The sequence below is a fragment of the Haliaeetus albicilla genome, chromosome 20, assembly GCF_947461875.1.
Source record: "Haliaeetus albicilla chromosome 20, bHalAlb1.1, whole genome shotgun sequence".
NCBI lineage: Eukaryota > Metazoa > Chordata > Aves > Accipitriformes > Accipitridae > Haliaeetus > Haliaeetus albicilla.
In genome coordinates, this window is record NC_091502.1 from 8,011,913 (window position 1) to 8,036,414 (window position 24,502).

Here is a 24,502-nt window from a genome sequence, read left to right on the forward strand (position 1 = left end):
ATTTTTTTAATTTTACCATCCTCTCTTGGTTTTTATTCATTTTGTTTGCTGTTGCACAGACTTTTTACCAATTCACACTTTGGACAGTAACAGCAGTTTTTCCCATATTTTGTATAAAATATGGGGGAGAAAGGCAGATGCTTAAAAACCGAAGAAAACCTTGCTCTGGTGTTTTAAAGAAGAATAGGCTTAATTATATAGCTTATTCAACTTCTAAGTATGTAACAGGAGACTGTTAACTAAATACTTCTTGTCAAAAGTCAAATGCAAAATTAACTGGCATAATTTTGAATAGACTCCCATAGCTTAATTCAGATCCTTCATTCATATTGGAGGTGACTAGAGAGACAATTTTATGAGAAGCTGAAATGGCTACCACAATGCAAATTATTTTCTGTCACTAGGATAAAGTTAAAGATGATCATTAATGCAACAAATCTAGAGAACCATAGAATCTAAAACTTGCAAAGATACACCTGTTGATAGAGAAATAACCAACAATATATTTAAGTGTACTTTCATAGCCTTAAACTCTGTATTAACGATACAATAGCTGTTAGCATGTGTTTTGTGCTGATAACCATTTTTTCAGTGAATTGTCTCTTAGCAAGATTACAGTTGATGAGTCATACTTAAATATATTTTAAAATATTGTAAAAATACTTTTAGACTTAGTAGTACTATTTTAAATTAATACTTGAAATTAGACCATTTCCCAAGACAATGTTCCCAGAAGCCCCTAACTGAGCCTGCAGGTACCCTACACTCATTTGTTGCTACACAAAATATTTTAAGCTTGAAGAATTTGCTCTGTTAAAATGTTAATTATTCTGCTGATTAAAAAGAAATCAAATTCTAACTAAAGCCTTTATTTTTCACCTACTAAACCTGGGACAATCCTAGTGAATTGTTATCAGAGTAGCAGTGCACTGATCACTGAAATATGTCCGTTATGGCTGTATTGTTCATTTACAAAACAGTATGTTACAGGGGAAAGTAAGTCCGTGAACATGTTCAGCCCATAGCGCCTCTGCACCAAAATGCCATGTTAGCAGTACTTCCTTTAAATAGGTACTGTGTCAGTTAAGCGAATAAGGAGATTCTTGCAGAAATACAGCACAACCCTCCTGGGGAGACGTACAGTATGTCATATATTTAGTATCCATTACCCATTTCAGGTAATTCTAATTGAATCAGCCAGCATGAACAACAGAAAGTCATCAAAAGCAGAGGTGAAAACATTATACAGATCATTAAAAATAATTTGATTTCTGTAGAGGCAATCAAATTAAATGAAAATTATTCAAGTTAGATAGATTGTTACTTTGCATTTCCTTTATGGGCTGTATTGGTAAATTAATATAGAGTGGTAAAAAAAAACCAACTATAAATTGCTATGTCAACTCACAAGAATCATTAAATTTAAAGAAGTCCTGCAGGATGCAAGCTAGTCAAAAGATGAATTTTTCTCACATGACTGTTTACTTAACATTTGTAAGCAGCGACTATTTTAAAGCAAAAATTGGGTTTTGTAGGTTAGGTTTAAAAATAAGATTTTTTTGAATGTAAGAATCTGGAAAAATGTGTGTGCATTAATCTCTGTATACTCTAGTTCTGTATGCGTCATAGAAAGCTTCTGTATTTCTAATAAATGAGTGAATTGTGTGGCTAATCAGTCATTTGTCTTGTCCCAGGTGGCATCTCAGGAAATACATCTGAAGTATTCTATAGTTATTTCCACACTATATTCAACAATAATATCAGGAAACATATGTAAGGAAAGGGCATTGGAAAAGCATAGTGAAGAAGCAGTAATTAGGAGGACGCTTACTGTAAGCAGGATGTGATGGGAAAATAAATTTCAGTGCTACTCCATTCTCTTGCTTTGTCACCTTTTCTTCTCCCTGCTTCCCACCCGTTAGCTACTGATTAGACATCTGTGTACGTCTCTGTTATCTGTTGACCTAGACTGTGAATTCTTTGAGGTAAGAACTTTGCCTGTTTGTTTGCAAAACATCCATCATTCTTGGAATTGTGTGTATCTCAGCTCTCACGTGTTACTGGATAAACAGGCACAAGATGCGTTGTTCAGGACAGGGCGAGGGGTGACACGCAGACTCTGCAGCCCAAGTCCTTGGAGCCTGCAGCACGGGATGGAGATAGGCGGTTCGGACCTGTAGGGATCGGACACCCAAGGAGTGCGAGATGCAGGATTTCCCTCTTCACTAACATAAATGAATGTTCAGGAAAGGAGATCTTGAATGCAATTCCACATTTTCAACAAGAGAGTTTATCCTGTCCTCCGTAGCCTTTCCCTTTCTGAGCACGTTTTCCTCCTTTCCAGCAGGAGTTAAAAGTCTGTTCCTTCCCAGGGACGGACCCTTGTTCTCTCTCCTCCCTACTTCTTTGTATTCAAGCCAGTCTATTTTTAATTTCTGCTTCATCCATCTTTCAGTGGTAAACTTTCACAATACAAGAGACATTTCAGTATTAGGGCCCAGAATCACAGCAATTAGGGCCCAGCAATCTGTATTTTGAGGTGGGCATCTACAAGGATCTGTTGCTTTGCCCTGCAACTCCAGGGTGAAGATGTGGTAGAAACGGCACGTTCACAAATGTTAGTTGCCATCCTTAAATCGGCCCCAGCCAGAGTGCAAAGAATTGTTTCTCAGAGCCATATTATCTGCATCTTTGTGAGGACAGTAAGATACTTCTGCGAACTCTGCACTTCCGAGACATTCACATGAGTCTTGGTGAGGGGGATTTCCAGACGTGTGCACATAATAACCCGTGCACATTAATCTGAGACCTCCCATCGAGAGTACAGCTACCAAAGATCCCCAAATCCCCAGCAAGTGAGGAGTTTCCCTAACTCTGTCCTGATGAAAGATTTCTAAGTAAAATTAACGACAGTTCGAAACTATTGGGAATGGAGGTAGGGTAACACATAGCAAGAGCTATGTGATTTAGACTTTCTAAATAGACTTTATTCACTTGTCTTGGACAGCAGATATGACAAAAAAACTTGTAGAGGTTCATCTAGGGCTGAATGAACTAGCATCCGACACTGTCAGCAGTTTTGGTGGTTTGGTACAGAGCACCTCTGCAGCCCTAGAGCATCTACAAGCACTGATCTCTCTCAAAACAACTGGAAGATGCAAAATCACCTTTTTTTTTTTTTAAGACTGACGTAGCCTTTCTGCCAGCTTGTCTTCTTCAGAAAAGATTACTTCTTAGTCTGTTTTCACTAAAGAGGCATTAGTTGTGCATTATAGGTCTCATTATCTTTGAATTAGCCATTAGTATCTTCCAACGATGAACAGATATAAATATTAAATACAGATAAATGTCACATGGAGCACATGAGTATTAGAGTCCATTTCTTGAGGGCAGAATTTTTCTCCTTCTGTGAGTAGTTGCTCATTGTGCACTATAAGGATTACATACAGTGTAAGAAAACAATAAACTAAATCTTGCAGAACACTTGTGAAAAAAATTATACTGTGTGTCTGTGCTTTTTAGTAGTCTCTGCAGATTTTTTTAAAAATAAAAACCAAAAGACAAAATCATATTTTCTCTTGTTAAGAAGGTATTTGCAGTTGTATTTCTTGTGTTTGAGCAAAAGGGATTTTTCAGGTAAGAAAAAATTTAATTTTTCAGTGAGAATATGGGCGAGTAGTTGTGTTTTTATCCAGAGCTCTATATTGCTATTTTGCTATGAAGAAATTCATAATGCTTTTACTGTACTAGTCAATTGTTTTGTAAGTGATTAAAAATAAAAAGAATTTGGAGAAACTTAGAAGAGCTAGTACTGTTTAATTGTCTTGTTTTACAGTATTTATTTTGATAAAAACGATAAAGGCATGTCATTCAAAATTAATAATAGAAAGTAACTATCCTGAGGAACTAAAAAACTGAGGCTATGAAAAAAACAGAACAGGTGAATTAGTCAAAATTTGAAGGCCAAGGGAAGACCTTTGCCAACATGAACAGTTAGCAGGTTTTTTCCTACTCACTACTTAAAAGCCCATATTGCTTCTCTGAACAACGTAACAAAAAAAGGAAAAAAATAAAGCCCTAAGAAGAGATTTGAAAACCCCACAAAATAATGGCTATGCAAATTCAGTCATGGATTTTCTTTCCCAGTTTTAATGGGCAAGGTGAGGAATCACTCAGAAATGTTTGAGTAGCTTCAAGTTGAGCAGCTTTGAAAATCCTGAGCTTTAAAAGCATCTTTCCTAAAGTCTCAAAATCCAGAGTGATCGGTGTAAGTCCATATCTATACCTGAAATGTAATAAGTCCCTTGTTCTTTCATTTTTGCTGTCCTTTTGAGGATTCATGCAAATGTCTGTGAAAGGTAGGTATACCCTGTGCTATGTTAAATCACTCATTCTTGTGGCAGTGTTGACCTAAAATACAGTCAAAGAAACCTTGCAGCTGAGATATACTTGAGGTGCTGCAAATTAATGCACTTTCTATATTACCTTAAAGCTCTGCTTGCAACAGTGGAAGTTTAAATGTGAGTGTTTTTAAATGCGAGTCATTTCAGTACTTCTAAAAATCTTCTTAGCTTACACATTCAAGATTCAGTTATTTGTGGGGTGGAGGGGAAATTCAAACCACATTCTGCTTAGTGGCCAGTTCTGAAAATACATTTGCTTATTTAATTAAATTATTCTTTGTTAGTTGTATAGTACCTCATTTGAACAGGTATGTTTTTTATGTCTAGAAGATTGTGCCTGTAGCAGGACTATGTAAAGCTATCTAGGAGGACAGCATGAAAATCGCAGGATAATTTTTGTTTCCTGAATGACCCTTGATGTTATACCCCTGAGTTTCAAAATCTTATGGAGTGAATGCTAAGCTCCTAGTGCAAGAAAATCTCTAAAAATAGAGCAAGCACTGGGTTGCATGAGATAGATTCATATGCTTTGCTTGGCTGTATTAACTACAGTAGATAAGACATTCTGGGGAAAAAGTGTGTCTGAATAGCAAAATATCCTTAAGTATGCAAATATTCGTCATGACTAGAGAACCTTGCAGAAACGTAATGACTTTATAATTACGAAAAAATGAAATTAATGCAAGTTTCTGAAAAAGGAGATTCTTGTAAGACCTAATTTGTAATTTTCCTGTGCTTTTTTTGTGTTTTAACAAATACAGCTGCAGAGAATCATTGGGAAGGAAGATGATTTGAAAATAGCTGGAGATGAAGCAGTATTTCGGGTATGAAATAGAAATACACTTTTCTTTACAAAAACGTTGTCATATTTCCCATGAACATTGTTATTTTTTCCAGAGGTTTTAGAGAACTATGTAAGCATCAGTATTAGTGCTTTAATTAAGTGAAAATGCATGATGTGTCAACTACTTTCTAACTGGGGAAGAAAAATGTTTGTCACTTCTGAATCTCCTGATGAAATGTATGCAATTAATGTATTTCATTACTGTGTAGCCACTCCGTTATTTAGTTTCTGTAAGCCGCTGTTTCAAAGTAACTCTCTTCTATTTATGAAAAACTCAGAAAAAACTGTGTTGCCATATGAGAAAAGATGGCTTTCCAAACAGAAATTGATACCTTAAACATACCTAAGTGCTGCTGTTGCAGTAGTATCAGCTTATTCTGAGTTGGTTTGAAATGTAATTACTGTCATTGAGGTGACAAAGGCAAGGATTACTTCAGTTAGGTCCACTTCCAGAAAGAAATGGCGTAGATGCAGACCAGAAGAAACAATCTTAGTATGATCTTCCAGCTGGGTTAGAAGTTTCACTGGGTTGCAGATGATTAGCAAACGGCAAATACATCTTGTCAAAGAAAGGGGCAGGTAAATTCCTGCTCCCTTCTGTCTGTTTTCCCCTGAATCCTGCCACTGCAACCTGCCTTCTTCCCAGGCAGAGTCTTTGCCAGCTGCCATCTCTTCTTCAGGCTGTAGAGACAAGATACTCTAGCCTGGATGAGACTGAATGAGACCGAAAACAGAGAGGGCCATGTCCTGAGCATACTGAAAACATCTTGGGAGAAGCTGATGAACCAGGGCGAAGTAGGGGGAGAGTACAGAGGGATTATCCCCATCCATTACTACAAGGTGCTGCGTACATCAGCAGCACTATTTTTGTTGCATTCTTAAATTGGATGGTGTAGCCGAAGGATGTTTTTCTCACCACAAACTTGCTTTCAGTTGTAAACTGAAACATTAGGCATGAGGCAGCAATTGGTCATGTTGGAAGCATTCAATAAGAAATTTATACAGGGCTCTGCTTTATAAACCTATCATGTGTCAACAGTTTCTACGAAGAGTTGGTCCAGCTTGTGTTCTTTACTTTTTCACCTGCCTGAGGAAAAAAGGGAAGTGGCAGTATTGCTAACACCTTTAATATTTACTAGGCATAAAAAAACCTGTCTTCTGATGCATAAAGGCTTTACTTCCTCAATATGCATCCAGAGTTCAGTTAAAAATTGTTTGACTGACTAACAACCATCTCCTTTTTTGAATCTTTTCATCAGTCACCAAATTAAAATAGCTGGGATTAATAGGGTTGTCTGCTCCTCAAAACTTATTTCAATTGAGACTTAACTGCCATGACAGTGAAAGAAAAAGGATCTTTATTCTGCATGAATGCACAGCTGTAGTATAAAATTTCCAGAGAAACTTTGATACAGTTGGACAGATTTAGTTATAACTACATAAGCTTATTGGGAGCTAATTAAATACCTGAGCCTGAATGTCTCTATTTTGTTTTTTGTCTTGCTTCAAATTTTGTCTTCAGAATTCTCCATTGAGAAAAATCTGAAGTTACTGTAACCAGAAAATACTATTTAATACAGTTTCTTAGCAGATTATAAATGGAATTATAGTATGTTCAAAAGAAGAATTAAATAGCTTTGGGGAGTACAGCTGTCTTGAAATTCTTCTGGTTTCTATGTTTCTACTTGGCAAAGTCCAAATTATCACTTTTCTTCTAATTTTTATTTTCTCTCCTGTCTCAGTCCCTCACAAAATAAGTTGGTTATCTTTATAAGCAGTGACTCTGACTATACAATGTAGTCAGTGCATATGTTTTTACCCCTTATTCTTAATAATTATGGCACTCAGAGTATTACTTTCAAGCAAAGCAGATAAAGCATAAAAATAGGGCTTTTAAATTGACTGTGTTCTTTGAAACCTGAAATACTTCAACAGAAGTTTGGTGTTTGGGATAGTTCTGTATTTCCACAACACTTTCACAGTTTGCATATGAGTTGCTGGTTTTTCAAAGTAATCCCGGTCTCTGATACCAGATGGTAAATGTCACTGACTTACGAAAATAAGGTTCAAACAGCAGTCTGCAACTTTATTTAACCAGGCGGTATATCCAGGTATGTTCCCTGTACAGTGTGTAGACAGAGGTCCCAGTGATTCATTTACCGTATGGAGATACCACGTAATACTCACTGAGATACTGTACTAACCAGAAAACTTTTGAACTAAAATTCAGTCTGACTGTAAGCAGTATACTTTTAGACCCACACATGGATATTTTCTTATTAATTGTATATCAGTTGTTTTAACCTGTCTACTTCTCTTTCTGTGGGGTTTTTTTTGGTCCTAAGAGAGGTGAATGACATTAGTCATTCACACCTTTATCACCACTTAGCTGGTCGGCACAAGGTTTTACACTTGGACCTTCAGACATTGCGGCATTGCAATGCATCTCCTCAGCCAGACTGTGCAGGCTAACGTAACATGCCCATCTGCTTCCTAGAATTTCTATTTAGTTTAAAATTTTCTACCCATAGCTTCAATGTCTGTAAAGCTCTGGGCCCATAATAACTAAAGACTGCCTAAACTGAAGGGAGGAAGATGGTGGTTGAGAGCTATGCTCTTCTAGTGCAGTAATACTCCGTAGCAGGGGTGCAGCACATCGAATTTTGCAAGAATCTGGTCCAAGACTAAAATTAATATCCCTCCTCAAAAGAGTGTGTCATTAATCTTGTCACCTCTCAGTTCAGATGGAATGCACATTTTTTCTTGACCTATCTTTTCCAACATGTGTATGTTTTGTATCAGGAGATTAACATTGGATTCTGTTGAAAAGTTTTTAGGTACTTTAAACCAAGGAGCACTGCAATGTTTGTGCATGCTTTAAAGGAAGTTCTCTAGGCAGGTAAACCCCATAAAGAACCAAGCCATGTGGCATCAAAATATTAGGCTATTAAAAAACTGCTGGGTCGTTGCTTACCTCGCAGGCAAGGAAATTATTTTATTTTTCCATGTCATCTGACAACATTATAACCTCAAGAGAGACAAAGAAACATGCTTTCTGACATCTTTCTAGGTACCTATTCTGCAAGTATGTTGAATTTGGCTTGGATAGCGCAAGTCTCTCCCACGAGGAATTAATCTGGAAAGCCCACTGTGGTCATGGTAGCATTGCTTTCCATTGCACAGATGTGTGAGGCAAGGCTACCACTTTAGTTTCTGCTACTCAGCGTAGTCTGAAGCACTTTAAATTATATAGAGAAGCCAGATAGCAGTGTGGGCTACTGACAGGCCAGGGAAGACACATGATTTGGCCTTGCACTAGCAGCTCTGATCTTTGATTCAAAGCAGTAAGAATCTGGTCGTAATCTCCGAAGGCTACCTCGTGCATGTGCTTGCAAAATTAATTGGAATAAACTGGAAATGGTGCACATAAGCGTGCTCAGTTGGCATTTTGTGATAACCGAAACTTGGGATGGCAGCCTGAACGTGGGACTGCCTTGGGACGCATCTGGACAGCGGGGTAGGGGAATTGGTCACAGTCCATCTGAGTCAGTTTTAGCACCGAGAGCAAGTTTACGTACGCTGAGGATGGGTGCGCTCGTCCCTTGAGGCCAAGTCCACGTTAATCAAAAGAGTGTGCTTCGAAGAACATCGTACCTCCTGAGGGCGGTCCTTGTTACGGATTCTCCACTTTTGGTGGAAATGAATATTTTTCAAGTATGGCATGACAGGGAGGCAGGACCTGAATTCTTGTGAGGGGCTGTTCCCAGCTGTGCATAGGAGCTGCTTTCCCCGCAGCGGTCAGGCAGCCTCAGGCTTCGCAGTGCAACAGTGCCATTCCCTGACTGCTCGACACAGTCAACCTGCTGGCGACAAGACTAGTTTCAACCTGTTCCTATTTTTGGCATAAAGTATCTCCTACAATGTCTACTCCCCGTTAGCTTTAGCCCATTTGGCTGGAAAGCGTTTTTATTCTGTACCTCCTCATGAACTGGTGCAGAACTGTGGGTAACACACTGAAAGCTGAGGATGTCTGTGAAGTTACATTTTCTTCCTTGCTAAAGGCACTAACAGTACAGCATAGCGATTCCACGGCATTAGTTGTCATGAAAAAACAATTAATCCCCCAATAATGGGAATTATGGATGTTGTTGAATGCTGGATATAAGCTGTTTATTGTTTAGAAAATGCTCCATCAGACTTCTCAGATACTGTCTGTTATATACTCTCTGTAGAAAAAAATTGTGCACATTTTAGCCCTTCTGTATCAGACCTGATGCATTCTTGAATCCTACCTAGTAAGAAAGTGTCTTGCAAAACATTAAAAACTTTAGTATGGATTTACATCATGATTAAAGCTGATTCATCATCAAATGATATGTTGTTTTATTCTGGGGCCCACTTGAGGCTGTCGGGGCTTTGCCAAAAAACACAGCTTTTGGAGATCTGGATCTCCTGGTCCCACTAGCTTGCTTGTTTACAGTTCTGTTGACTGGCTGTACCTGGTAGGATTAATTTCATAATGGATATATCTTTTAAACCTTCTTCCCAGAACTGAGTTGTAGGATATATCCCAACATCTTGGAGACTCTCAAAATGACAGAAAGCTTGATGCTCTTGAGCAGTGTTTGAGGCTAGGCTGCTTAGATTGAAGTCTTGATTGCCTTCAGGAATAGAAGCCTGGCATGATGAATTGACTGATCTAGCAGCTGAAAAACAAAGAGCATTTCAGAGAAGTGGACTCAGAAAAATTTGCAAAGTTTTAGTCTTACCTTTGGAAAGATTTGGGAGATCACTATCAGACAGAAACTGAGATATTGTTCTCCTTGACCCTCCTCTCTTTCTGCCCCTGTTCTTCATCTATTCACTCTCCTTCTACCTTAGCCAAAAAATATTTCTATCCCAAATATGTATTATTTTTACAGTTTCTGTTGAAACAAGACATTGCACAGCAAATACCATCTCCCAGGAAGCAAGTAAGAGAACAAGGAATGTATTACAAATTTTAATTATGAATGCTTTCCAGTCATGCCTCAGGCAAATTCTGCAAGGAAAGGCGGAAAGAATCTAGAGACAGTAAGTCTATTAACATTTCAGATGAGTTTTGAAAATCAGTTGGGTACATGATTCCGAAAATCCTGTCTCACTGTGTGATAAGTTTCTTCTCAGTGGCACTTGTTGCTACTTGCTGCAGTATCGGGTCCTAAATGTCAGAAGCTCAGTGGGGAGCTACAGGATTAGGTAGGTCTGTGCCCGTGACTTGGTGTTTGCAGCATCAGGCTTCTATGTTAACAGTCTGTGTAATGTAATAAGGAAATACATGTTGTGTTATCCGATCTTGCTTGAAAAGGAATAACTGCATAATTCAGCAGTTCCTGGTGCTTTTGAAAAGTGTACGAGATGTTAACATTACTCTAGGAAAATAAGCCTGTGTTTGTAATATGGACACATATGTTCATTAGTTCATCTAGACTTGTGTGGCATCAGAGGTAGGTCTTTGGGATTCTTTGAATCAATGCACCCTGGAACATGTCTGAGTTTCCCCGTCGGGATACATGTCCCTGCCCCATCCCGTGCTTGTATCAAGATGAGACTCAGAACATCCCCGTCCTTTCTCCACGCTGTGCCTCAGCTTGCTGTAAAGTGCACAGCCCAACAGGGTGCGATGGTGCAACCTCCTGGGGCTGAAGCTACCAGGTACGCCAGAATACAAACTTTGACTCAATTTAGATGGTAGCTCTGACTCAAAGCTACCGGTCTGGTCCTTTTTACAGCTCCAGGATTAGGTTACCATTTCATTCTCATTGTCAAGCGAGACATTCTGAATGTAAGTTATTCTTTTACCTAAGCTCAGGAGGGTGAGGTGTTGGAAATATTAACAGAGCTCTCATTATCTTCTAACAAAGATTTGTCATGTTGGTACTAATTTATACAGTTCAGCAGCAAAAGCTCCTAATGATTCTGTGGACAAAAAGGAATTACGTACTAACATGTACTTTAATTTAATAGCATTAACTCCAGGAAAAGCAGTTTTTTGAAATTTTACCCTTAAGCTTTAGTCTCTGTGGTCTCCTATTGCATATTCTGTTTTAAAGAAATGTACTGTTTTGTAGTTTAAAATACATTTAACTCTCACTAACATAGCATTTGGACACCTGCCAGTTTCACTTTGGAATTTCAACTGATAAAGAGAGTAGCCAACAAGTAGGTGCGTATTTGTTATAAATCCAGGGATAGGCTTTGTCATCTTAGATAAGATGAGATGAGTATTGTTTGTATGTCTTCTTCTAGCTTATAACTAGAGAAACATGAATAGAAGAAAAAATCTTTTTCTGTCACAGACTTAGTTTTTAAAAGGTTCTTTTAAACCTTGTTTTTCAGTTTGTTTTCAATACAACACTGATTTTAATATGAATTAAATTGGAAGCATTAAATCGCATAATCATGAGTTCAGTTTTTAAAATTACATCAGCAAATTTATTTCTTGCAATTTTCAAGTCTCCTTTAAACATGTAAGCAAAAAAACACAAAAAGCAGATTAGAATCATGCTGCAGTGAGAAATATGTGGATTCTTCTCTGTTTCTTCTTAGAAAACTTTACATTCTGACGTAAATAGTTTGGGGTTTGAATTTCAAATTCAAAAATTTCCAATTTCAAAAAGGCATACATGAATGTTTGACTTTTAACTTTCAAAATAGCATATACCAATGTTTATGCATCAGTTTTCACTGTAATCTGAAGGGTTTAAACTTTAGAAGGATGGATCTTGTGGGTATTTAAATATTTTTTGCCTGCAGTTAAATGATAAAAGTTCAGTAAGTACAGTTTGCATATGGCTTGAAAAGTTTTCTTCTAGGTTCACTCATACAGAACTCGTATCACTGGCATTTAGTGAATTGGAGCTTGCAGTAGAAATGAGGAATGTTACCTCTTTAACTATAAAATAACTGTGTCACATATGCAGTAAGCATGAAACACACAGTGGACTAATGGGACTTGTTACTGATGATGCTGAAAGCTAAATAACCATTAGTATTAAATCTTATGAATAGACTCTCGTCTTTCATCTTAACTCTTCAACCAGATAAAAGACACAGAGGCTATTTAGATGTCATAAGAATAGTTTGTTGAAATCCCTCTGGACTTACAAAAAAAAAAAAATCTCTCTTCATGTTGCTTAGTGTTTTGTTGTGTTCAAAGAAATGCCAGTATGCTAGTGCTGAAAGAAGAATAGAACAGAAATCCAGCATTATGTGTGGTTTTAGGCTTGTTAAAGATGCTGTTGAGTTGAAATAATGTGCATGCTTTTTTCTGCAGAAATCTCTTCATCAGATTTTAAAAAATATATAGAAAAGTCACTCACATCGAAAATTTGTGAGAAGCCTTGTAAGACCACATTATGATAGAGCACTGTGAATGTTTCTTTCTAGTTTCGTTTCTTAGACTATCATGAATGTTTTTAAATGGCTGTAACAAATTAGAAATATCTGACTAAAAACTTTTTTACAAAGATAATAACTTTATTTAAAGCCTCTATTCATCTGCACATAAAGGTTTTTAAAGATTTAACTAGCAACCTTCTCAGTTCTAATAAAATACACTGAAGGTGGTTGTAAATTGTGCTCATCTTTCATACAGAATATATAGAAGCAGAACATATAATAATACACTGTTACTAGTTGATGTGGAATAATTATTCAGCTCTGAGATCCTCTGTGATAGCTTTGGGAACGGTAATTGAATTGCAAGTATCTGTTGTGAAATTGTAGTTCAAATAAATATTTCTAGATTTGTGGTGAATAGATATTAATAATCATACAATGCATAATAATTAATCATACAATTTTTTGTTTTATAGGGAGTAGAACTGGAAAGCTGTGGTGTTAATACCATGTTGCTGGTACATTTCTTTGGAAAAGAAGGAAAGGAAAAACTTCACTATTCTGAGTTTTTCAGGTATTTTTTCAGCTAGGCAAGCCTAACGGCGGCCAGTCCTGTTCCTACCCCCTCTACTTTGCACCAGCACTGGCATTAATCTGACCTCACACTGAGCTGATTCAGAAAGTTGAGCAGGTAATGAAGCAGGAGATTGTTTATGATTTTGCATGATTAAATTTCTAGTGTAGCTCCTGGAGTCTGCTGTCTGCAGGAGGAGTTGGGCACCATGATAACTCCAAAGCAGCAGAGGGCCTGGAGGCTGTGAGGGTTGAGACTACCATTCTTGGCAGCTCTGTGATGGCATACCTTAAGACAATATGATTCATGAATATTTTTCTTGATCAAATCACTAAGAAGTGACTGCTAATCAATTAAAAAAGCTTTTCTGAGCTGAGATACCCCCCTCCCCGTTACAGCTGTCATGTTAGGCTACAGGAAACTTCTCTGCTTGCTTTAAATTCCAGCTTCTGTTGAAACTTCACCTGTGCCTTTTCCTTAACCCTTTGAACTACTTTTGCAATGGGACTATGCGGATACTTCATGGCACTTAGGTCAAAACTGAGAATTGAGCCAGATGGTAAACACCACGTCAGACTGAAACTACACTGGAATACCAAGCGGCCATTACTCCTGGAAACGTAGCGCTGTTTACCCACCTGTTTCACTGTAAGCTTTGCAAAATCAGCAGTTAACAGAAAGTTCTAAGACTGGTGTAGGGAATCGTTCAGTTTGTACATCATATACATGTCAGAAAGATGGTGTGATCCTTGTCTACAACAGAGTATGAAGTTCTGCTGTGGTTGCTTTTAACTTGAAAACCCAACCAGGTATCAGCTGTTAGTGTTTTAGTTGGATGAGATTCTTTCTTCCAATGTTTATTTCAATCAGTAATGATGACCAACACCTACACAGCATCACAACTTAAGTGGTTAAAACTCTCAGTTACTTGGGAGATCAATTTCTCCTGTTAGTATGAACTCCAGACACATCTTGCTATGTGAATTTGTGCCCAGAATCCAAACATACAGTCTTTCTTTGAGATAAATGGAAGTTAAGTGCCTAAATACCTGTGTGAATCTTGACACACGCCTGGTAGCACAACTTCAAGAGAAGATTACCTACATCAGTATTACCTTTTCTACAAAAATAAGTCATTTACAGACTGCAAAAATAAATTAGGATAATGTGTTTTACTTCAATTTATGTTCAGAAGCAGAGAATCTGTCTCAGCCCTCTTAAAAATGAATGTTGTTGCAATCTATAGAGGCTTGGGGAAAGCCAGAGTAGAAGAGGAAGAGTGGCAATTTTTCTAACACTGAAAAGCGTTTGGCTCCACTGGCTCTGGCACACACCAGTCTTCAAATTAACAACCTTTCTCTTTTGAAGACCTCGACTCAATAGGAATCTAAGTGAGTAAAATAAGTTTTAAGATGCCTCTAGCTACCTTTTCTGTAAATACCGTAGATCCTCTCAATGAAACAAAAGGCAGAGAGCACCAGTAAAAGGTTGTGTTTGCATACACAGTGTAAACTGAAAAGCCTCAGGTTTTAGATAAAATCCTACATTGACCCAATGAGGCATGACATTGATGAAACTATGTACCTAGTACATTCAGAATGCATAGGTTAAAGACCTTTGCCTACCACACAGATAGAGGCCTGTAATCAAAATCAAACTCCCACATCTTGCTCTTAAAATTTGTGGGATAAGTGTAAGGTTTAATGCAGGTAATTTTTCAACAGTGGCAGTTATGTTTCGTAGAGCTGGAATGTGCCTCTTTATCACTGTGTAGACACTCCATCTCAGTTGCAACATGACAGTGAAGTTTGTTTAACACGCAGAAAGGTGAATAAAAGGATCACTGTCTTTTTAACCTCTGTGAAGATATCACCTTTCACATGATTTTATTTGCAAGTAAATCAAGCACATCATTTCTGGGTTCCTATTGTTCAGAGAAAATGTGATTTCTATCTGATGGCCTCTCATAACATTTTACCTTACGCGGGAAGCCATTGTTGGCTGTTTGATCAAAGTGCCATGCTGTTTTTACAAGAGATGACTGATGAGCTGTACAGACATAGATCATTGTCAAAAGCAGAAAATAATGATGGTAAATGCTTTTATCATTTTCCAACTTCTTGCCTAGAAAGCTTTTCCATTGATCAGTGTAGTACCTAGTAGAAAGTAGGGGTGATTAGGTTTGATTAGGACACACTAAAACTTGTCACATTAGTTAAATACACAGATATTGCTGTGCTGTAGAGTCCTTGAAACTAAAAAAAAAAAAAAAAAAAAAAGGCAGGAATGCTTTCTTTGTAAAATTTCACTGTACTTACATGGGAATTCAGAAAGCTGAGACTAGTGTTCTCACCTCATTACTTACATATATTTTCCTCATGCTTCCTCCTTTTCAGTTTGGCTAACATTAAAAAATCCTTTTGTAAGTGTGCAACCATCTGTATCTACATGTACACCAGTGATGTCTGACCCTTTTAGCCCACAGTCCCAAGATTTAAAATAAGTCAGACAGCCACAGCGAATATATCAGGGCAATTAATTTGCCCTGTTCTCCTTTCTTTGCATTCAGACAGCACACAAAAATGGAAACTGTCTACATCTTTCCAGGCAACGTGGAGCTGATATAAGCCAGCTCTTGTGCCTCCCTTCCTACTGCCCTGAACACAGGAGGCACACTGATGCAGGGAGGGAAAATAGTTAAGCACACTGTGCTCCATCTGTGCCCAGCTGGTGCATGGTTCTTGGGAAATCATAGGTAGGCAATACACACAAGCACAGTCCTCAGGGTGTTTTTTACTGGACATAAAGAATGAGACCATGAAACAGAATATCAAATCACTTTTCAACCTTTCTTGGGATTCTGGGAGCTTGGAAGTAAAGAAGTAACCTTTTCATAGGTATTTTGTGACACCAGTCATGCTCTTTTCTCACTGTCCTACAGAACATAGTCAAAACAGCAACCAAAGCCGCTCCTTTTCATTCTCTGCTGAGCAGTGGTGGTGGGACTCCCGCTTTGTTCTGCAGCTTCTCCAGGGACTGCTTAGAAGTAGTGGAAGCAATGCAGAAAGCCCACCGTCCTGTGTCTTTCCCATAGTAACGAGGTGGTTTCAGGGATCTTAAGGTATGACTCAAGGGACACATGTTCAGCTCCAGACTGCTACATGGTTTCTTGCCAGTTGTATTGTCCTTAACATAAGGACCGTATGATAATTATTAATAATAATTCACAACTTCAAAAGCAACAGCTTGTTTCCCTGGCAAAAGTTAGGAAATTTAAATCTGAATTATTCTGGAGTATGTTTATGTACATCACTGGTAAAGGTATTGCCTCCTAGTCAGATACAGCTGGAATCATTATACTCCTGTATCAGTTTAAGAAAATATAAAACAATACGCAGCAAGCCTAAAATCATATAATAAAGAAGGGTAGATTTAATACAAGAAGCTGTAACCAGGTGAGACTTTCTTAGAAGAGCTGAACAAGTTTCTGTTTCAGATGACCACCACTCAGTTTTACACCTCAACAGCATCATCTTCTAATACCAGGACTCATCTTGGGGAATGACAGATTTCAAACATGAAGCCAGAAGTTCTCTGGGTTCCACACTTTTTATTCTTTTGCATGTGTTTCCTCTGTTTCTTAAGACATACATAATTCTTGGTCTTTTCCTTCCAAAAAATGTTTCACTTGCGCTTTAATTTCCAGCTATATTCTATGTACTATCTTTTATTCTGAGCAGAAAACTATTTTTTCTAGGTATAGCAAATATTTCTTCTTGACAGCCACTGGTTTTTTTCCCTGAAAAAAGTCCCTTACTGATCTTGTTTAAGTATGTCTAATCCCAAATAAAAGAGGAGACAGTAATTCACTCCCTAAACAGTTTATGACTGCCATGATTTTTTTCTGTAATCTGTCCCCAAGCAAGCTTAAATCTCTCACAATCTTCTTGAAGAAAAAAAAAAAAAGAAAAAGTGCAGAGAGTATGGAAAGAATATTCAAAAAACTTTCTGATCGTTGTATGTTTTTCCTGGGATGGCTTACAAAAACGTACTTCCCAGTATGGTTAAACAATTGGCATCTTTTAATCATCTAAGGAAAGTTAACTTTTCAAATCCAGTTTAGAGCATTTTCTTATCTGATTTGTTGCTTCCAAACGTCTCAGCAGTTAATAGAATTTTGCACCAGAAATATTCTTTAATCGTGGTTTCTTTTTTATTTTCTGCTTTAGCTTAAAGGTCACAAATTGTATAACCATACACAAAACATGTCTTTTTCCCTACCTGTCATGTTTCTTTCCTTCAGTATTTTGAATTCCATGGTACGTTTCATCTGAAACCTTTCATTTAAGAAACCAGAATGGTCTGGGCTGAACCACACTGCTAGTGCTGACATTTGTCTGGTGCTGTTCTGTGTTTGCGCCAATGCCTGGATGCAGAATCTCTTCCAGGTAGCATCGTCAGCCAGCAGGGCTTTTGCTGTGATGATAGCTTGTACATTTTCAGTGATTTTCATCTAGGGATTTGGAAGTGCTTTGCAGAAATAGAATATGGTTGCCACCTCATTTGTCCCTGTACCTACACTTGTATCTGTGTGTGTGTGTATGTATATAGAGCCCTAATACACATAGAGATTACATCTTGTGCACCCAGGATCAGAGAGTGAGGAAGTAGAGATGGGAACAAAATCTGGCTTTGTGATTGTATTCCTATCATAACTGAATCTGAATATTTCCCAAATACTTAGTAATGATGTTGAGAAGAATCGCTGTTTCTTCCTTTCCTATACACTTAGCAAAAGAATAGCTTGATTAGTTTCTACAGAATGCTTATAAATGAAAGTGAGTAGTTCTGTTTTGTTTGGTTTGGAAACGTTGAGGACAGTAAATCAAAAAGGGGGTTGCCTGTAATTCTGAAAATGGGGAGATTGATTAACTGTCTTACCGCTTGCAAAACTGAATTTACAAGCATAGACTTAAATGTTCTCTAAAGGTCAATGGTCAAGCCTTTATTAAATTTTCTATATTCTGTTTTGAAGGTCAAATTGCAAAAAGGCAACCTTGCAGCTGGTTTGCAACAGTCTTTTGTGCAAAGAGGGTCATCAAGTCTTCAAAAGGGCTTCAGTGTCCAAAGAGGAGCCGGAGCAAAGTACAAATGGCAGGGTGATATATTCACCACTATCTTTGTTGTTAAGTTTCCTTCCTATAAATCAGTGCAACAAGAACTGGACAGTTCTGTATTAGAGTGTTAAAGCTCTGCAGAGACTTTCAGTTCAGGTCAAGAGGTATAGGAAGGAAAACTAGCCCTAACCTTTCCCTTTGTGTTTCATTCTACTACTTTATGTACCGTAAGTAATACAACGCTAGCACTTCATTGCAACATCTCAGGTTGGAGGGGCAATAGCTGCATTCCTGAGGTCTCCCCACTTTTATTACATTTTCACTTCTATTAAAGCTGAGTTGCCAAAAAGTCTAGAGAGACTCCCTCTTTCTATAGTAGAGCACATTACAAAATGAGGGATAAATCCTGATAAGGTTTCTGGATGCTGTTGTAACATGATAACGAATTTGGCCATTGGCCTTCAACGTGGGTGTTTTAGAGAGCGTGGATAAAACAGGCCATCTTAAAGAAAGCACTGTCTGTTCCCAGCCTTTTCCCTGTCTTATAAATTTATGATTTACCTTTCCTTTTTGTTACTTGGAAACTTAGGGCTTGCTTTTATTTTCAAGCTACTACAGCATAAGAGTATTCCCAGTGTAATTATTTTTGAATTGTAGAGCACATCTACAATCAGAATCCTGTTCCCGTCGTTGATTTCTGACTCCTTTCAAAGTCCCCGGCCAAGCTCCCACTGACTTTGGGAGAGCAGGAATTTCATTCCTATGCTTATTTTTCCTAAGATCTGGATAAATTTTTAAGGAATTTCCAGCTGAAACTCATCGCACCATGATCCAGAAGATACGAAAGCAAGTATCCCTAGTGATGTCTTGGCATTTAAGTATCAAGTTTTACTTCCTAACCAGAAAGTTATTTTTAATAACTTCTAATAACTTTCACTTAAAAAAAAACTCATTAGGATTTTTAACTCTCACATCTGGGAATAAGAGTGACCTAGAATGCTGATGTGATGATTCATAGTATTTTAATTTTTGTAATATGGGAGGCTATCATATAAATTTTAAATTGTACATTTCAGCTGCTGCTCCAAGTAGCATTTGGTATGGCAGGAAATCTTCTCACTCTGGCTTGCCAGGAGCAAGCCTACAGGTTGAAATGAAATATCCATTAATTTTTTTGTACCTAAATAAGTAATTCCCACTCCCCTCCCTAATCTGCGTAGTGCAGCAAGACGCACGGCTCTTGTTGCCACAGGGAGGGTGCAGTGTCATTGCCTCAAAGCAACTGGAGAGGGCAAGAACCCAGGCCTCAGAAAAAGCAGTGGAAAACCCACAGTGGGGCTGGAGAAATAGAACGCTTCGTTTGCTGTATGACTAGAAGAGGGTGCAGAAGCAAGAACACATCAGAAATGCCACAGCCAAACCCTTCACTTTCCTCTTTGGCTTTGCTGCACCTTTCAGCTGGCTGATGCGTGTGGCTAGGTGGGCCACCCACTCCTTCCTCAGCATGTAGAAATGCTTGGTCTTTTAGCTGTCCTGCCTTTATTGGGTATGGCTAGAGGGCAGGATTTTCTCCCTAAGGAAATGCAGTATTTAGAAAAGATGGAAGAATGTGTAGTTTGTCATCACCTGTGGCTACTGACCAGTAAAGCAAATGACTGAGAGTTAGCTCCCCAAAATAAATAACTCATACTTTCAATAACAGACCTAAAGTCTGTTGCAAAATGTGTCCACCTTTCATAGATCAAAAGCCAAGAAAATAAAACACATGGTGTCTTGTTTCCCTACATCCATGTTTTAGGCATATTTCTGTAAGTGAACTCATTTTCAGCAGGTTCTCCTCCCCCAGACCAGATGTTACATGGGTTGGAAACGACAGTCAAAGACGCGGTTGCTGTTCCGCGTGGTCTCTGCTGCGACTTCCAGCCAAGCACAAGCCACACATCCCAGTTCCCATCTCCTCCTTGCCTTTGACGACCACTCCCAAAAGCGGCCAAGTGGCCCTACTCAGTCTCTGCTGGACTGACTCCGTGCCTGCTCTACACGCCTGGTCCATGCCGCCCTCTCCTCCCGCGGCTCGACCTCCCTTCCCAGGATCCGGGGAGGCTCCAGCGGGCGGTTCGGCAGGACTGGTTCTGCCAGCCCACGCTGGCCGGTCTCCCCGGCACTGTGCTGACCACTGGGCTGGCCAGAGGCAGCAGTCGCCTCCCAGGTGAGAAGGACAGGAGCTGTGTCTGAGCGCTGAAGAGTGGTTTGCGAGCCGTGCAAGGAAGCTCTCGCTGGTCTGTAAGGCAAGGGGCTCCCCTTCGCACTGGTGGCACAAACAGACCCTTTGGTGTTCCATCCCCGTGCGAGAGGGAGAGTTGGGGACCTGAAAGCGAGCCGGGTCTTGCGGTGGACTGTGGAGGAATATACCGCAGTGTTTGACTGTACTGTGGAAGGCTTGTCACCCCCTTCACTGGACTAGAAAAATGCCCATATAAAATGTGAGAGCATATCATGCCCCTCCTCAGTATTACCCTAATAAAACTCTAGCCTGAAACTTCAAATCACCTCCACTGTCAGGCCTTCATTTACCTGCATGTCCTGAGCCGTGAAGCATTTGTTGGCCCTTTATTTGCATGTGCAGCTCTAATTATTAGAGGGAAAAATACAAGAGAGACCTTCTGCTGCAACAGCAGTCTTCAGCTAACCCCTTATAGATTTCACAGAGCTTCGAGACACTAATTTTCCAAGTGATCTCATTAAAGAACTAAAGATAGCTGTGTGGACTAAAATGCCGTAATTTCAAGGGAAAGAATTCAAACCCAGTGAGGCCGTGCAAACACTGATGAGCAAATGAGCCTCTACTGATAGTTGCTACATAGACCCTTAGCTGTCCTCTTCTCCAACTAATTGCTTTGTCCCAGTATAGGAGTATTTGATTCTCTCCTGTCAGTAATTTTTGCAACTCAATAAAGCAGGGTTCTTTCAAAGTACTAAAGGGATTCTGGCAAGCATCACTGTGTTTTTAGCCTTTATTTATATTTAAAAGTTATCACTTGTTTTTGGATTACTCCATTTCTGAAGTGGAAATTACCAAATGGATCACACAGTATTGTCTTTTACTTTCTCAAAATTAATATTAGCCAGAAGAAATTATAATGGCCACACAGACCAAACTGCAGAAACTCAAAGCTACAACTCTCCTTACAGTTCTAGCTCTGTGCTTGCAGGTTGTTACTTGCTTCTCATGCTACTTTTTTTTCTTTTCTTCCTAAAAGAATGGGTGTCTCCTAAAAACCTTGATATTCACCCCTTCCTTTTTTCAGACAGCTGTCTTCTTACCTTCCCAAACACCTGCAACATCATTTTCTGTGCTTTTCCGAACCCTGTACATGTCACTGGTAATCCTCTCTAATCCATCCTCTAGTGAGCACAGAACTGACTTGCCGAACTTCTCTTTGCAGTTACAATCTTTGGGGCTTTTAGTCATCTTTTCTTGAAATTATAATTTCAAGTTCCCTCTTTTCTTTCACTTTTGTGGTTATCAGGGCCTCGTCTTTCTAGGCACTCTCCAACCTTGTCATTCCTCTCTTATTAATATGAAATTTCATAAATCATGTATCAAGCCTTTAGTTACCATGTCCTTTTTCATTCATTCATTATAATACTGCCTTACCAATTATTTTATCTCACTATCTGCACATTTGTAAACATTAGTTTAAACTGGATGCCAAGTGTATCTGTAAAATAGCAAAGGAGCAGCCATCTATGCAGACTTAGAGAGCACCCTACTGGTGTCATTATTGAAATGCAGCCATGGAAACATCTGCACGCACAGGTAAAATTAAACCAGTGACATTTTAAACAATGATGTCGATAGTATCTGTGATTAAGAGTTAGTGTCTACTGCATTTAGTAGTAGTGACACAGTGATGCATGTGTCAACTGTTGGATAATATCTGTTTACACTTAGATTCATGGAAAATCTGCAAACTGAAGTCCAAGAAATGGAATTCATAAAGTTTTCAAAGGGTTTGAACGTCATGAGAAAAGAAGACTTTGCAGAATGGTTACTGTACTTCACTGATGAGGAAAACAATGAAATTTACTGGCAGAATGTGAAAGACAGAATTGAAGCAGGAGAGGTTAGTACGTAAAGCATGCTTTGTTTTACTTCCTTGTTTTACGTATAGGTTTTCATTTGCATATGAGTATCTAATAATGTAACTAGTTTCCAGGTCAATTATTGCAGCCCTTGAATTTTACGCAAATAACAATGATAATTTGCCAATGAGAAACACAGATATTGGTGATCAGTAGGCAATCACACCTAAACACTAGGTCCCACCAGATTTAATGAAATAGATTTACTGGGGTTTGAATGTATTATTCATTGTATATCATCTGACTTCTGTGATACTCTAGAATATCAGTTTGGAGGAATTCAAGACTTTTTGCAAGTTTACAAATAACCTGGAAGATTTTTCTATTGCCATGCAGATGTTTACTGTAGCCAATCGTCCTGTTAAACGGGGTAAGTGCTGTACACCTTTCGTATGTATTTTTTTAAAAAAGAAAAAATGCATTTTTGTTATGGAATTAATGTAAACAAGTTATCCCAAAGTAGCGCTGTGAAGTCCAAAAGTAGTATGCTGTTCTTTATTCTGAATGAATTCTATTTCATGAAAAAATAATAATATAAACTCCCCAAAATGTTTTGATTTGTAAGTTCTTATGTGCTGTCATATGCTGGACCGTTCACAGCAAACTAAACCGTAGAATCATAGAATGGTTTGGCTTGGAAGCGACCTTTAAAGATCATCTCGTCCAACCCCTCTGCCATAGGCAGGGTCATCTGTCACTGGGTCAAGTTGCTCAAAGCCCCATCCAACCTGGCCTTGAATTCTTTCAGGGATGGGGCATCCACAACTTCTCTGGGCAACCTGTTCCAGTGTCGCACCACCCTCATTCCAAAAAGTTTCTTCCTTATGTCCAGTCTAAATCTACCATCTTTCAGTTTGAAACTATTTCACCTTGTCCTGTCACTACAGTCCTTGGTAAAAAGTTGCTCTCTGTCTTTCTTATAGGCCCCCGTTAAGTACTGAAAGGCTGCAATAAGGTCTCCCTGGAGCCTTCTCTTCTCCAGGCTGAACAACCCCAACTCTCTCAGCCTTTCCTCACAGGAGAGGTGTTCCATCCCTCTGATCATTTTCAGGGCTCTCCTCTGGACCTGCTCCAACAGGTCCATGTCTTTCCTGTGCTGAGGACCCCAGAGCTGGATGCAGTACTGCAGGTGGGGTCTCATGAGAGCAGAATAGAGGGGCAGAATCCCCTCCCTCGACCTGCCGGCCACGCTGCTTTTGATGCAGCCCAGGATACAGTTGGCTTTCTGGGCTGCAAGCGCACGTTGCTGGGTCATGTCCAGCTTTTCATCCACCAGTACCCCAAGTCCTTCTCCACAGGGCTGCTCTCAGTCCAATCTAAATTCTAGATTAGGAAGGATTTATTGAAACAGTACATGCTTTAGTAGCAGTTGATGATAACAAAGCTTTTTCCTCACAGTGAAACTAGTTTTCTGAGGAAACTAAACAATAGAAATCTCTTCTTTTGCAGGGTCTGTAGGATCTTGCTGTCTTTTATTTATTCCTCCATACGGCCTTCTCCATGTGCTTATATAGTGTTATGCAATCATGGCTATGAAGAACAAACAATGTAGTAAAGTGGGTTTTAAAATAAAGATTTGGAGGAGGGAAGTTGCGTCCTTCCCATACAGTAGAAATAGGTGCAATGCAACAAAAGTTTCATGGACATAAAAATCGTTTTTGTTATAAACCTGAGGTTGTTACTTGCTTGTTATACTTGAAGGACAGATCTCATAAGTTATTTGAAAATAGCATCATAAAAAGTTCCTAAGGAAATTTGATGAGACATTAACATTCATTGAAATAAATATTTGATGGGGTCATGTGAAAAAGGTGAGAGAGATGTGAGAGGACAGGAAGATAATTCAGTATTCTTGAGAGAGAAGTGTTTGGATGGGGTTTGAACCAAAGAAGGCCAAAACTGGGGAGGTTTACAACTTGTGACTTTTGTCACTAGTTTGTCCAGCCTTCAGGAAGAGTTTGGTTTCCACAGCCTCTCCGAGTGGCTGTTCTAGTACTTAACCACTCTCATTGAGAAGATTTTCCTCTTCTGTGTCAAA

At 38.8% G+C, this 24,502-nt stretch overlaps 1 protein-coding gene across 4 annotated transcripts in view; it reads left to right on the forward strand.

Moving 5' to 3' along the window:
- Positions 1 to 24,502, forward strand: part of MICU2 (mitochondrial calcium uptake 2) — a 150,809-nt gene that overhangs the window by 119,463 nt on the left and 6,844 nt on the right. For all 4 annotated transcript variants that reach the window (XM_069808155.1, XM_069808157.1, XM_069808158.1 and 1 more), the window contains 4 exons: positions 5,165 to 5,227; positions 13,104 to 13,201; positions 22,274 to 22,445; positions 22,726 to 22,834. In XM_069808155.1, the coding sequence (XP_069664256.1) occupies positions 5,165 to 5,227; positions 13,104 to 13,201; positions 22,274 to 22,445; positions 22,726 to 22,834 (442 nt within the window). The remainder of the gene's footprint in view (positions 1 to 5,164; positions 5,228 to 13,103; positions 13,202 to 22,273; positions 22,446 to 22,725; positions 22,835 to 24,502) is intronic.